The sequence below is a fragment of the Urocitellus parryii genome, chromosome 2 (assembly GCF_045843805.1).
Source record: "Urocitellus parryii isolate mUroPar1 chromosome 2, mUroPar1.hap1, whole genome shotgun sequence".
Taxonomy (NCBI): domain Eukaryota; kingdom Metazoa; phylum Chordata; class Mammalia; order Rodentia; family Sciuridae; genus Urocitellus; species Urocitellus parryii.
In genome coordinates, this window is record NC_135532.1 from 169,526,204 (window position 1) to 169,540,117 (window position 13,914).

At 39.9% G+C, this 13,914-nt stretch overlaps 1 protein-coding gene across 1 annotated transcript in view; it reads left to right on the top strand.

Annotated features, from left to right (window-relative positions):
* Nucleotides 1-13,047, top strand: part of Cd86 (CD86 molecule) — a 29,097-nt gene extending 16,050 nt beyond the window's left edge. The window contains exons 3-6 of the mRNA XM_026395250.2: nt 443-745; nt 3,139-3,297; nt 11,476-11,512; nt 12,948-13,047. Coding sequence (XP_026251035.2) covers nt 443-745; nt 3,139-3,297; nt 11,476-11,512; nt 12,948-13,047 — 599 coding nt within the window. The remainder of the gene's footprint in view (nt 1-442; nt 746-3,138; nt 3,298-11,475; nt 11,513-12,947) is intronic.
* Nucleotides 13,048-13,914: the final 867 nt, after the last annotated feature.

The following is a 13,914-nucleotide window of genomic DNA, read 5'->3' on the forward strand; positions in this document are numbered from 1 at the left end:
TCTAAATGAGACCCAGAGCATGTCTACACCATGAAGTCAGTTCGTTTCTGGTGGGACTTTAGCTCAGTCCCTTTCTGCTCTCCTATTCTGGTGATCTGGAATGTACCCCTTGGGAAACTTGGGTCGTACAAGCAGACCAGGTGTCCTGACAAAGACTCTACTCCCTGGAGTAATAGCTTAATTTTAAACCTTTGGTGAGTTCATGTCAGTCCCATCTCTCAGAGAGCATGCCTTTGATTTGGATATGCAGGAAGTAAGCATTCTTCCATAATAAATGGTTATTATATGGTCCTCCCCAAGGGCTAAGACCTATATTTTAGATACTTTGGGGTTTCCAGGTATGCCTTAATGAGCTCCCAGATCAGGCACTTAATTATTGATTGTTTTCTTATTTATGTATCTAAATTTAGACTATTTTTTCGTATCTCTATTCTGCTTCCAGCTAACTTCAGTGAACCTGAAATAAGGCCACTTTCCAATATAACAGAAGATTCTGGCATAAATTTGACCTGCTCATCTAGTCAAGGTCATCCACCACCTTTAAGGATATATTTTGTTCTAGAAACCCAAAACTCAACTGTTGAGCATGATGGTGTCATGGTGATATCTCAGGATAATGAAACAGAACTATACAACGTTTCTGCCAGTTTGTCCGTTCCGTTCCCCGATGACACGAGCAATGTCACTATCACCTGTTTCGTATGCACAGCCTCAGGGACGCTTAAGTCTCCACCTTTCAATACAGGTAAAGCTGCTTTCCTAGGCTATTTCTTTCACCAGGTATTATACACAAATGCTTGAGGCAAATCAGCCAATGTTCCCAGCTTGCTAGGAAACCTCCTACCAGGCCATTTTATGATAGTACTAGGGAAGATCAAAGTGGAGGGCTCCTGATGCAGCTGAGTGATGCAGAGTCCAGGAGCCCGTGAACCTGTGGTGCACTTGAAGGAACAGGTGCTTAGCCCTGAAACTGACCATCTTTTGGGCTATCCTTGAATGGAGGATTTTGAAGGTTTGGGCAGGAAATGCAGAAATTTCTCTAATTCTAACCTTAGAATTCTTCTTTTGATTAAAACACACACACACACACACAGAATGTACACACATATAGTACTCATTAGGAATATAGAACTCTTCTAGATATTGTTTATTATGGGATAGAAACTAAAAGGCATGAGATGTCCTCCCTGTTCTTGAGGATCTTCCAATAGAACCTGAACTCCATAGTGGGTACCTATGGAAAACAGAATTCTAAAAAGATTGAATCAGAATCTAAATTATATTACATGGAAATATATGACTAAATTTAAAACAACCAATAATCAGTTTCAAGGGCACTCACAGGCAAGATATTTGGGGGTTAGGGAAGCCTTCCCAAAGAGGTGAGACCTTATAATACCACAAAAGATCAGTGGGCTTAATAAGTGTGGTGAGGAGAAGGGAGGGAATTCCAGATGACAGACTCTCAAATTAGTTGTGACTTCTTGCTTAGAAAAATTTGGAGATAGTTCCTAGGCTGAGCAGGTGCGAGGACCACAAGAATTAGCTGATCTGACATAAGGGCAAGAGATACACCAAAGAAAGACAGAAATGCTTGTGGCATGTTCATGATGTACTATAGGAACTGATCCAGCCGGAGGAAGGGCTTGAACTAAGCAGTGCCCCCTAATGGGAGCCTGATGTCTCAAAGTCCCAGCTTTGCCTCGGAGGGTACACATCTATATTTGAGACCCCATTTTGAGGAACAGTAACTGCAAACTTCCCTCCCAGAATAAAGGCAATCTGCACCCACACTGTTCCCATCACTGTTTGATCTTAGCCTGACCTCTCCTCCCATCCATCTGCCTTCTGTTTGCCTTGGCCCTTTCTCTGGCTCTGGCCCTTTGCTTTGGCTCCTCTGATGACACCCATCTGACCCTTTGTTCCAATCCCTGGATTTGCTGCCTCCTTGCTCCTAGTATCTCATTCAAACATAATTGGCCTCCAGACTTACTCTCAGGAACATCCCTTAGAGCTAGTCCCCACAAGCCACTTTTACAACAGTGTCGGTCCCTCTCCTGGTACTAATTTCTTCCACTCAGAGATGGCCAGGTACTGCCATCTTCAGAAATGTTTTAGTCCAGCTCTAACTGCCTTGGAAACATAGGGTTTGTCTCTCTGGGTCCCTGTTCTATGGGTTGATCAGAGATAGGTTAGACCTTGAGCCAAGGAACTTTTTCAATGCCAACAGGTAGCAGTATCCATATTGAAAGTAGAACCCCCTCTACTGGGATGCCAACCAGGTTCAAGTATAATAAACTGGGACATACTCAACAGATATTAAATGCGGCCCTCAATGCTGACAACTTCTCTCCTTACTGTACCAGGCACAGGGCAAGTGCCAAAAATTGTATTAAGCTAATGGGAGACCAGCTGGTTCTATTTTTTTTCTTGCAATTTGGGATTAACTACAAGAACTGTTCCCCCAATATGCCTAAAAAGTGAGCCACTCAATTTTCTAGCACAAAATCTATTTTTCAACTTCCCAGAAATGTAGGAGTTCCTGTGCAAGGAAGTTAAGTCCTGACCTCCAGGGAACTGATTTTGACCCTGACTTCTCAGGCATGAAAAATATATCAGCGGTTTTCTTGTACATAAAATTCATGTTGAGGAAGCCTGCTGTGACCTCAATGGGAAAAATGACCACACAAATGTAAACTGGAGGTTGGGGGGGCCTGTGAGGAATGTTCCGTTTTTTCCAGGTGAGAGGAGTCTAGAACCTGATGTAGAGATGCCAGTGGACAGGGGGATCATGACAAGGGACTGGGGGAGCAGGGCACTGTCTGAATGAATGCAATCAGGGCCTCAGCACAAATATTTTACCCAGATCCCTGTATCATGCCCCGGGTGTCATCCCCACCTTGGGGAGGGGAAGGCTGCTCAGACCAAGCTCAGAGATGCTGGCCCGATTCTTAGGTAGCTACCAAGGCCCTGAGCCTGATGCTTCCTATGGCCTCATATTGTAGATTCCTGGCTCCTCTGGCTCCCTGGGCACTCGAGTCCTGGGGAAATGCTGGCAAGCACATAAAGAAAACAGCAGCGAATATAATCCTTTTATAAAAGAGTTGCTGGCTGATTGCAATGTGTGGTCATTTCTAGTTCTTCCGACGGACTCCTTGGCTCGTAAAGACCAAACATACTTGGCTGCCTTTGGACTCTTGATCATCTCGAGCATCATATTTGTGGTGGTGTTGTGTCTAAAAAAGCAGAAGCGGCGGCGGAGGCAGCAGCACCAGCAGACTGCCGGCTCTTCTGAAGGTGATTAGTGAGTATTTGTCATCTCTGCAGATGCCACCTTGCAGCTGCTTCCCCATCAGCTGCCTCTGGAGCTCATTGGCTGAGCCCAGACTGGCCAAAAAGTCAGTGAATTGTTGGAGGAAAAGGTTTTCCCTTGGGGTGTGGAGGATCCATAGGACTCTGCAGGCTGATGATGTTGCCCTGAACTTTTAGAGAAGGCAGCATTTTGAACTGAAGTCTAAACATGCACTTTGGGTTTCTAGCCAAATCTGACTATTACTTGCTTTACCTCCCTCACTACCACTCACCTTATTGTGACAATAATTTTGATAAAGTGAAATGATGAAAACAATTGTAAACAGTGGAGGTTATGGACTTGGTCATGTTCCAGCAAGAGTGTTTGCTAGATGACAAGACTTTGTTTTCTCATCTCTAAAGGTCTAGGCTTCCTATGAAATAAGTTAGATGCGTTGTTCACCATTCACTTGCAAACAATATATTAATTTTTTACTGAATACAAAGTGCTACATATCTATTATCAAGTCTACCCCAAACAAAAACCACCTCAATTCCACTCCTGAGAAAAACATGGTTATGCAGACACCATTTTAGGCATTTTCTAGATTTTCCTATTTATAAATCTATGTTATTATTCATAATTGGGATAATATAATAATAAGGATGATTTTCACATGTAATATAATACCATCTGACCTGTTTTCTAACTTTGTTATGCCAAATGTAATAAGACAATTTTCAATGTCATAAATATCATTCTACAGCATCATTTTAAAGAGTAGCAAGATATTCCATTATGTAGCTATACCCTAATTTATTTACTGACCAACCCCATTTGTTGGATGCTTGGGTTCTTCTAATAGCTTTGCTACTACAAAACGCATAGCGTGGAATAGCCTCCTCACTGACTTCTGTTGTCATGTCTAATGAGGGCAAAATGGTCCCTGACTCTATAATAATTCCATGCCTATTTGTGGTTTGGGCTGGTCTGAGTGAGATAAGATTGAACTTTATATCCGTAATTGCCTCAGTAGTAGTTTGGTTGGTGTTGATAATGAAGGTAACGTAATTTGTGATAGAAAGCACAAGAGGAGTAATGCTTTTGGCCAGCATTGTATTTGAGATTTCAGTGTACATATTTTAAGATCTATTTGGAAAATAGATGGATGACATTTCGGAAATAGATGGATGGCAGTAATTCATCTCATTCTACTGTATTTTGAAAGGGGGAAATTAGGGGAGAAAGGCATGCCTTGAAGTAGAAGGGTGACCATTAAAGAAGAGGGAGGGAACCAGAGAGAGAGAGAGAGAGAGAGAGAGAGAGAGAGAGAGGAGGGGAGAGTGCATGGGGCAGGGGAAAAGGTGTTGGGGAGTGAAATTGATCAAATTGTATTTTTATGTATGTAAAAATGTGACACAATGAAACTCCCTATTCTATATAATTGAGATGCACTAATTTAAAAACAAAAAAAGAAATAAGAAGACACCTTAATAATGAGAGCTTTGGGGTTTTTGGCTAAGATCAGGTACAGAGTTGCTTTCATAAAAAAACAAAATTTTAAAAAGAAGGGGGAAACTGAGGAATAATTTTCAAATATCAATAAACTACTACAAAGCTTTATAGCAGAGTCACTCAAACTATCAAAGTATGGAGTGAACTGAGCCATTTCTATGAAAAAAAATATGTGAAAGTATAATATTCAGAACACAGACATTTCATGCATCTCCAGGTTTTGACTTTTCAAGATGAGAGTTTTGAGCTTCTCTTTCTTTCAATCTCTTTCAATTTCATTCCAGAATGACCCAAATATGCAGAAGCAATCTTCATCTTGGGAGTAAGCTATTTCCTAAATTTGCTTTCACGTTGAAATGATCAGTTGAAACAAAAAAGAAAGGATTGAGAAAAAGAGACTAAGAATATTTCCCTGTGAGATACATAGAAAATTTTAGAACACTAGATAAGTGAGTTAAAAGAGGATGCATGTGTATGCAAGATAGAAATTGAAGGAGGGTTAAAGAAGCTATGTGTGTGCACATAAAATGGTCACTTTGTAAAAGGCAGAAGACATAACTGGGCATGCTTGTAATGGCCTAGGCCTGTAATCCCAGCAACTTGGGAAGCTGAGGCAGGAGGATTCCAAGTTCAAGGCCAGCCTTGGCAACTTAGTGAGACCCTGACTCAAAAATCTCAAAATAAAGATGATTGGGGATATGGTTCAGTTGGTAGAGCGTTTTGGGTTCATTCCCTAGTGACACACACTCACACACACACATACACACACACACACACACACACACACACAGAGGCAGAAAACAAGAGGCGATTATGCATATGTTACCCTCAAGAAAGTGATAAAGATATTGGTAGGAAAAAGTTGTACAGTCAATTACCTGTGCCAGCAAGTTTGGCCAAAAAAAAAAAAAAAAAAGAATTCTTGATACCCGTGGAGGGAGGCATGCCACATACAAACATCATGTAGGTACAAGATGTTTGTAAATTTGAGTTCTGTAGCCTTGGCAATATCTACAAAGGTAGCTACTTCTGGCATTGGCTTTGTGATAAGTAGAATATTGACCCTAACATAAATGTCCACCTCCACCTCCTAAACCTTTGAACCTATAATATGTTATCTTACATGACAAAAGGGATTGTGCATTGATAATTAAGGTACTGAGCCTGAGACGAGGAGATTAGCTTGAATTATCCAGGCAAGTCCAATCTAATCACATGAGTCAGAGACCCCAGGTTTTGAACCTGGAGAAATAAACCCATAAGCCAAGGAGGGTGGACCACCTGTAAAGGCTGAAAATGGCCTTCAGTGGTCAGTCAGCCAATAAGGAAATGGGGATATTAACTATACAGTCACAGGGATTTGAATTCTGCCAACAGACATGGAAACAGTCATGATCCAATCATAGAGATGAAAGCCTATTGATAACTAGTAGGAATTTCTTCAAAAATGGAACTTCCCACTAATCTAACATTAACCCTTTTCTCAGAGGACATAATCCTCAAACTAAGCATTAAAAGTCACATCCAGGGCTGGGGTTGTGGCTCAGTGGTAGAGCACTTGCCTAGCGTGAGGCACTGGAGTTTAATCCCCAGTACCACATAAAATTAAATAAACGAAATAAAGGTATTGAGTTCATTGACAACTAAAAATATTTTTTTTAAAAAAATGGTCACATCCAGATTTTGTTTGTTAGTTTTCTATGCCTCAACTATACATATTTACCTTATTAGGCCATGTCAATAAATAAAAAAGAAATGCCAAGGTTACCCTAGCTGGTTTCTAATCCCTCCTTTTCCCTCCCCCTCCCCTCCCCGTCCTTCCCCCTCCCCCCTCCTCCTCCTTTCTCTTTCTCTCTCTCTCTCTCTCTCTCTCTCTCTCTCTCTCTGTCATATAGGGCACATACGGTACAAGAAACTGTAACTATGAGTTACTGTCTTTGTCCATCAGAGTTGCCCCCATTGATTTACCCACTTGGGACTTGTGTGGCTGAAGCCTGTGTATAATAGGACTAAGCAAAACTAGCAGGGGTTACAACCAGCTCCCTCGAACAAACAGAAGAGTCTCATCTCTCTTAGCAATGATTTCTTAAAGGCCAAGTGTCTTTTACAAAATACATCACCTTTAGTCAACATTTAAACAGAAACCTTCACAGAGTTTAAAAACTGAAAGTTGATGATATCATCTCATTTGCCCTTCAAGATGCTAAATTGATAATCAAATCCAAAAGTATAGAAACAGATTTTTTTTATTGTCTGCTTTCATTTTTAAATAGGGGCTTTTTAAAAAAATGATTTTGTAATAGGATGAAAGAATAGTTTAATAATTCTGTGTTAGTCTACAGACATCTGAAACATTATATTCAGCTCTAAGCACCACTCTTATTTTTTCTTAGAAGTGTCAATGTTTTCAAGAGGAACTTTGAAAATAATAGAACCTAACCCAGATCTATAAAGTGTCTGGGAGTTCGGTAAAACAAGACAGAGCTCACATGTCTTAGCTCCTTCTGTGTTGCTATAACAAAATACCCAAGACCAGATGCTTTATAAGAAGTTTATTTTGGCTCATGGTTTTGGAGGCTGAAAAGTTCAAGCTTTGGCAGCCACATCTGGTGAAGCAGATAGCATCACATAAGGCAGGTAGTGCATATGGAAGAGCACATGCATAAAAGGAGACCAAGGGAAGGTGGCAGGCTTTGTAGCAACCTGCTCTTGCAGCAACCAACCCAGTTCTGTGAGACCTAATCCACTCCCATGAGATGGGCATTAATCTCTTCCAAGGATAGTGCATAACTACCTCCCAGGAGGCCTCACATCTGAACGTTACTCCACCTCTCATGACCCGCACCCTGGACACTGGGATTCCAGCCCATGGATCTTTAGAGGACAGACCCCATCCAAACCACAGCATCAAGCAACTGAAAATGTTGAGCTGAGAAAAAACCCAAGAAGAAAGACGTGCTGATTCAAATATCTGAAGAGCTGACACAGGGTACAAAGATTACACTTACATGGGTGGCCCCAAAGGACATCTCAGTGAATGAAGGTTATAAGAAAGTCCAAGGAAACAAGAGACACTTTTCTAACAATTAAAAGTCTTAAAATTGTGTGGAAGAAATGGACTTCTGCATTCTTCCACAAAGATTCACTACTATAAGAACTGTCCTTCTGCCATGAAAAAATAGAAATCAGTAAAAAAAAAAAAAAAAAAAGTAACAGCTGTTTTCAGACCTTAGACAACAGGCAGCAGAAAAAAAAAATGTAGCCCCAAGAGAAGGAAAAGGTGAGAAGAGCCCTCTGATTGCCCCCAACTTCCTGCCTACTCTGCAGGATGCTCTTAAGTAGGGGGAGTCCTGGTACCAAAACTAGAAAAGGACATTGCAAGAAAAGAGGACTCAAACAACCCTGTGAGTACAGAGGTCAAAATTCTTAACAAAATTATAACCCCAAATCTAGCAATATATTAAAAACACACTACACCAGAACCAAGAAGGGCTTATTCTAGGGACACAGAAAAGCTGAATATTCAAAACCAATGAATAAAATTCACCACATTAGCAGACTAAAAGAAAAACCATGTGATCACGTCAAGGAACACAGAACAAAGCTTTTGACAAAATTAATACCCATTCATAATTTTTAGACAGGAAGAAAAACTCTCATAAAAGTAGGAATTCAAGGGGAATCCTTCAACTTGACCAAGGATATCTACCAAAATTTTTCTCTTACCATCATATTTTCTGGTAAAGCCTGATTGCTTTTCCCCTGAGATTGGGACTAAGACAAGGACTGCCTTTGTTCACTGGAGGAACTGGCCAGCACACCAAGATTAAAACAACAAACAATGAAAGGCACACAGATTGGAAAGGAAGAAGAAAAATTGTCTTTTTTTTTTTTTTTTTGGCAGATAACATGACTGTGTTTGTAAAAACACCTATGATCTATATCTGGGAGGAATATACCATGGATTAAATTCAGGGGCACTCGACCACTAAGCCACATCCCCAGCCCTATTTTGTATTTTATTTAGACACAGGGTCTCACGGAGTTGCTTAGCGCCTCGCTTTGAACTTGAGATTCTTCTGCCTCAGCCTCCCGAGCCGCTAGGATTACAGGCATGCACCACCTCACCCAGCACCTATAATCTATTTAAAAGCTATTAGAGCTAATAAGTGAGTGTAGCAAAGTCACAGGATAAAGGTCAAGATACAAAATCAAGATCTATTGTATTTCTGTATAGTAACAGTGAACAATCAAACTCTGAAATAATGTTTAAATATAATTTACAGTAGCACCAGATAATATTAAAGTTTGGGAGTAAATTTAACAAAGAAAACACAAAATCCATATGCTGAAACAAATAAATTTAATGAAACAAGTATAAGACCTGTATACTGAAAGCCACAAAGCAGTATTATTGGTGAAAATGAAAGCCAACCTAAATAAATGAAGATAGAAGCCACATTTATGGATCAGCAGACAAAATATTGTTAAGGTATCAAGTGTCCCCAAATTGATTAATGGATTCAAAGCAATTTCAATCAAAATCCCAAAAGAATTTTTAGTAGAAATCAAAAAGCTGGTTCTAAGGTATATGGAAATGAAAAGAAGCTACATGGCCAAAAGAATTCTAAAAAATAAGAACAAAGATGAAAGACTTATGTCGCCTAATTTTAAGATCTACTGTTGAGTTATATTAATTGAGACAATGTAATATTGTTTAAAACTAGACACATCAATCAATGGAACAAAACAGAGTAAAAAAATAAATTCACATGGTTAACCAATTTGATACAGGTGCCAAGGTAACCCCATGAAGTGATGGTATTGGGAGAATTAGAGAGCCACATGGGGAAATGTGAACATACCAAAAAAAAAAAAAATGACTGGATTTAGATCATAAATGCAAATGTGAGAGCTAACATTAAAAAACTTCTGAAAGTAAACATAGGAGAAAATCTTTGTGGCCTTTGATTAGGCAAATCTTCTGAGATAGTTCCCAGAAAACACAAATCATATCATAAAAAGACAAAATTGATAAATTGGACTTCATCAAAATTAAAAACATTTGGTCTTTTTTGTTTTAACAGATACAACTTTTTTAATATATTTATTTTATATATTCATTCTTTGTTGTGTTGAGGATTGAACCCAGTGCTTGTACATACTAGGTGAGTGCTCTACCACTGAGCTACAACCCCAGCCCACATTTGGTCTTTGACTGTGTTAAGAAATCAGAAAGTGAAGGGGCTGGGATTGTGGCTCAGCGGTAGAGCACTCACCTAACACATTCGAGGTACTGGGTTCAATTCTCAGCACCACATAAAAATAAATAAATAAAACAAAAGTTAATAAAAAGAAAAGAAATACCCAATATTTTTAAAAAAGAAATCAGAAAGTCAAGCACAGGCAGGGAGGAAACATAAATATTTGCAAAATACATATCTGATAAAGAATGTATATCTAGAATATATAATTATATATTACTACTGATTAATAGGAGATAGTCCATCATTTAACAAATGAACATATTCATGCAATGAAAAAATTTTAAGCTATAGAAAGAATGGGCTCCTGGTAATATGCAACAACACAGATGAATTTCTAAAGTGTTCTTCTAAGTAAAGAAGCCAGGCATAATACTATACAATCTCATTTATATTTATATCCTTTTTCTTGAGATTCAAGAAAAAGCAGAACTAATGTGACATTAAGCAGATCATTGATGACTAGGGGAAAAGATATTGATTGAAAGAGGGCAAGAGGAAATTTATAAAAATATTTTTTCATGATTTTGATTGCTTACGTAACTGCATACTTAAAAACTCACCAAACTTTAGGCTGAAAATGATTGAATTTTACCGTTCATTAATGTAGCTCCATAAAGATGATCATGTGAAACTGTTAATGAGAGGAAGTGTTCAAATGACTCTCTTTGTAGTAAAAATTGAGTCACAAAACAAACAAGGCTATTGTTGAGAGGATTTCCGTGGTCCCTAAATTCATCCAAGGGTGCCAAAGTGAACAACACTTAAGACTGTGCGATTCTGAGTGGGACAACAGTACGGACACAACAATTAGGGAAACCTAGAGGAAAATCATCCCAAACTGCATCTGCAGCTAAGTCTATACGAATAGTAATTATGGCTTAGGAGTTCTGACTGGCTAGAGAATTCCATTAGGCCTGTGCATGCAACAGTGGGTACTGTCTATTTGGTGGCATCACTGGGCATCAACATCCATTTAAGTATCAACATCTTCAAAAGTCCCTTTCCTTCACCTTTTTGCTTGCAAAAAAAAAAAAAAAAAAAAAAAGGATTGGAAACTCTTTTTTTTTTTTTTTTTTTTAACCACGATATGATTGCTAAAACAAAGGTACCATCCCAGTGGTATTTTTATTTCAGGAAGGATAGAGCTTTAATTGGAAAAAAAAATAATCTATGTCCAACATTAGCACTTAAGACACAGGGATCAAGAGAAGGCTTTCACTTTTTGAATGCAAGGAACTCCTTGCCTGAGACTGTGTAATGGCATCATTTTGGTGACCATCTCTTTCATGTATGAGGCCATCACAATGTCTGAGTCCTGTGACTTTAAAATCCCTTCAAGTTTTTCCTGTTTTCATAAGTATGAGGAATACAATTTCTAAGGTTGTTTTTGGTCTCTTTCAGAAACCATCAAAATGGAGAGTGAAGAGACCAAAGAAAGGTGAGTCCTGACCCTGCAGCAATTGCTGAAAGAGGTCTGATCCCCCAAGGGTCTAAGGTTTGAATGGTCTGGAGCCCGCGCCTGCTGAGACCTCTGCAAACAGGAGCTCATGGGGAGGGAGAGGAAAGTGAGACTGGTTAGTCAAGTCCTGGTCATGTAAAAATGAATACCCAGGGTTCTGATGAGGTGAGCATGGACTGCATCTTATTCACCATGGTAACTCAGCTCCTAGCACAGTGCCTGAGCTAGTGAATGCCCTGCATATGTGGGATGAATAAAAGAAGAATTGAGGAATAATAATACGTTCTCTTCAGCCTCGGTGCCTTTGCATCTTCTGTGCCCTCTACTTGAAAGGTTCTTCTGCCACTGCTTCACCTCATTCTTCAGATCTTGCTCAAGCAGCACTTTCTTAAAACCCTTCCCTAAACTAGATCATGTCCACCTAAACTAGATCATGTGGATCCCTGGACTTTTTCTTCAAAATGGCAGATTATACTAATCTATTTGTGAAATTATCTTATTAAACTCTATGAAGAAAACTAAATTAAACTCTATGGAGGGCAGAGACCTATCAGATAAGACCATCATTGCACCACCAGCACCTGGCACAGTGCCTGGCATATGGTAGGTGCCCAATCAGTATTTGTTAAATGAATGAAAGAATGCATGAAAGTTCCTGATTATAAATCCTTTCACAACATAATATAACCAGATTGTCTGGACTCCCATCCCTTTTAGGAATTGGGCTCTCCAGAATAGCAAGACTCTGACTGCCTGGTCATAGGCCAGAGAGACAGGGTCATGACCCCCAGGGCACTGAAGCCACCAGAGTGCTCTGCACTAATCCAGTGATTCTAGCAGCAAGACTAATTGGGGAGCCAGGGTACAAGGTGCTGCCTGTCTTGTCAGACGCAGTTCAGAGATGGTCTAGAAGAGCCTATAATGAGAAGACAGCAGAGAATCAGCACAGGGCAGGGACAAGGCCAGACAGAAATGCAAGCTCAGCCAGACACAATAGCGCACGCCTGTAATCCCAGTGGCTGAGGGGCTGAGGCAAGAGGATCACTAGTTCAAAGCCAGCCTCCTCAAGGGCAAGAGGTATTAAGCAACTCAGTGAGACCCTGTCTCTAAATAAAAATACAAAATAGGACTGGGGATGTGGCTCAGTGGTTGAGTGCCCCTGAGTTCAATCCCTGGTAACCCCCACCCAAAAAAGAAAAAAAAAATCCAAGGTAATTGTTGAAGGAGGCAATGATGACAATGTAGACCAGGGGTCTTTTCTCCCACCGTCTCCATCTCTCTCTTCAATAATTTGTTTCTATTCATTGTTATGACGATGGTCCCCTTTGTCTGCCTTATCACTGAAATTTAGAAAAATAAAGTGGTATTACATGAAATCTCACCCAATCCTTTTTTTTTTTTTCTATTTTTCCAGAGTGGAAATCCATGAACCTGAACAAAATGATGAAGAAGTTCAGTGTATTGTTCACTATTCAAAGACACCTTCAGGCAACCATCATGCTACACACTTTTAATTAAAGCACAAATTCCATATAAGTATTCCTGTCCCTTTCCTCTGTAAGTTTTGGGGCAGCCTTTTTTGATTTCTTTCTGGAGATGAGAGAACATTACCCTTAGTACTGATGGGGGCTCCAAGACTCCTTCTGAGTGAAATCACCTCCCTAAAATATCAGCTCTGTTCCCGGTGCCAGGAAGCAGATTTAAATTTTCTATCTGCTTCTTTTCATTTCAGAGCGCACTCATGGGCTGTGCCCACCTGAATGACTCCTTGCCTGGGAATAATGTTTAGGACCAACGCTTTCAACTTCAGATCAGATTCCTTTCTTAGTTTTACCAAATTTGTTTTTATAGGGAGCTCTTAGTTCTGAGAACAGTTACTTTTCTCTGCCTCCAAACTCTAAGGTGGTGCCTCATTTCATTCTCTGAACTTAGAACTGAACAACTACCTCTTCCACCGGAGTAGGAGTTATGTATTTTACAACTTTCTCGTGTTCATGTTAATATTTTAAAATATAAAGAAACAGATACTGTGATAATGTAATTAGCATGTTCGGAAGAAAAGCCCACCACTTGTAAGGAATGCTTTCCCCCTTCAGGATGGTAGAGAATACAAGGACCTAGTTAGAGTACAGGCCACAGTGAGGGGAGCACCTCCATCTTGGGAAATCAGGAAAGACAGAGAGAAACTAGGATCCCGGAGCCGTTTCTGTCTGGGTTGATGCTGTTATTGGGAGGATTCACCTGCCCAATAAGCAATTAAACAAGTGTTGGCAGAGAGCATTGAGAAAGCAGGGAAATGCTGTGTCTTGTGAGCCCTATTTTCTCTGGAATGAAAAAAACGACTCAGATGCAAGAGAGACCACCATGCTCCTGAGAAAACA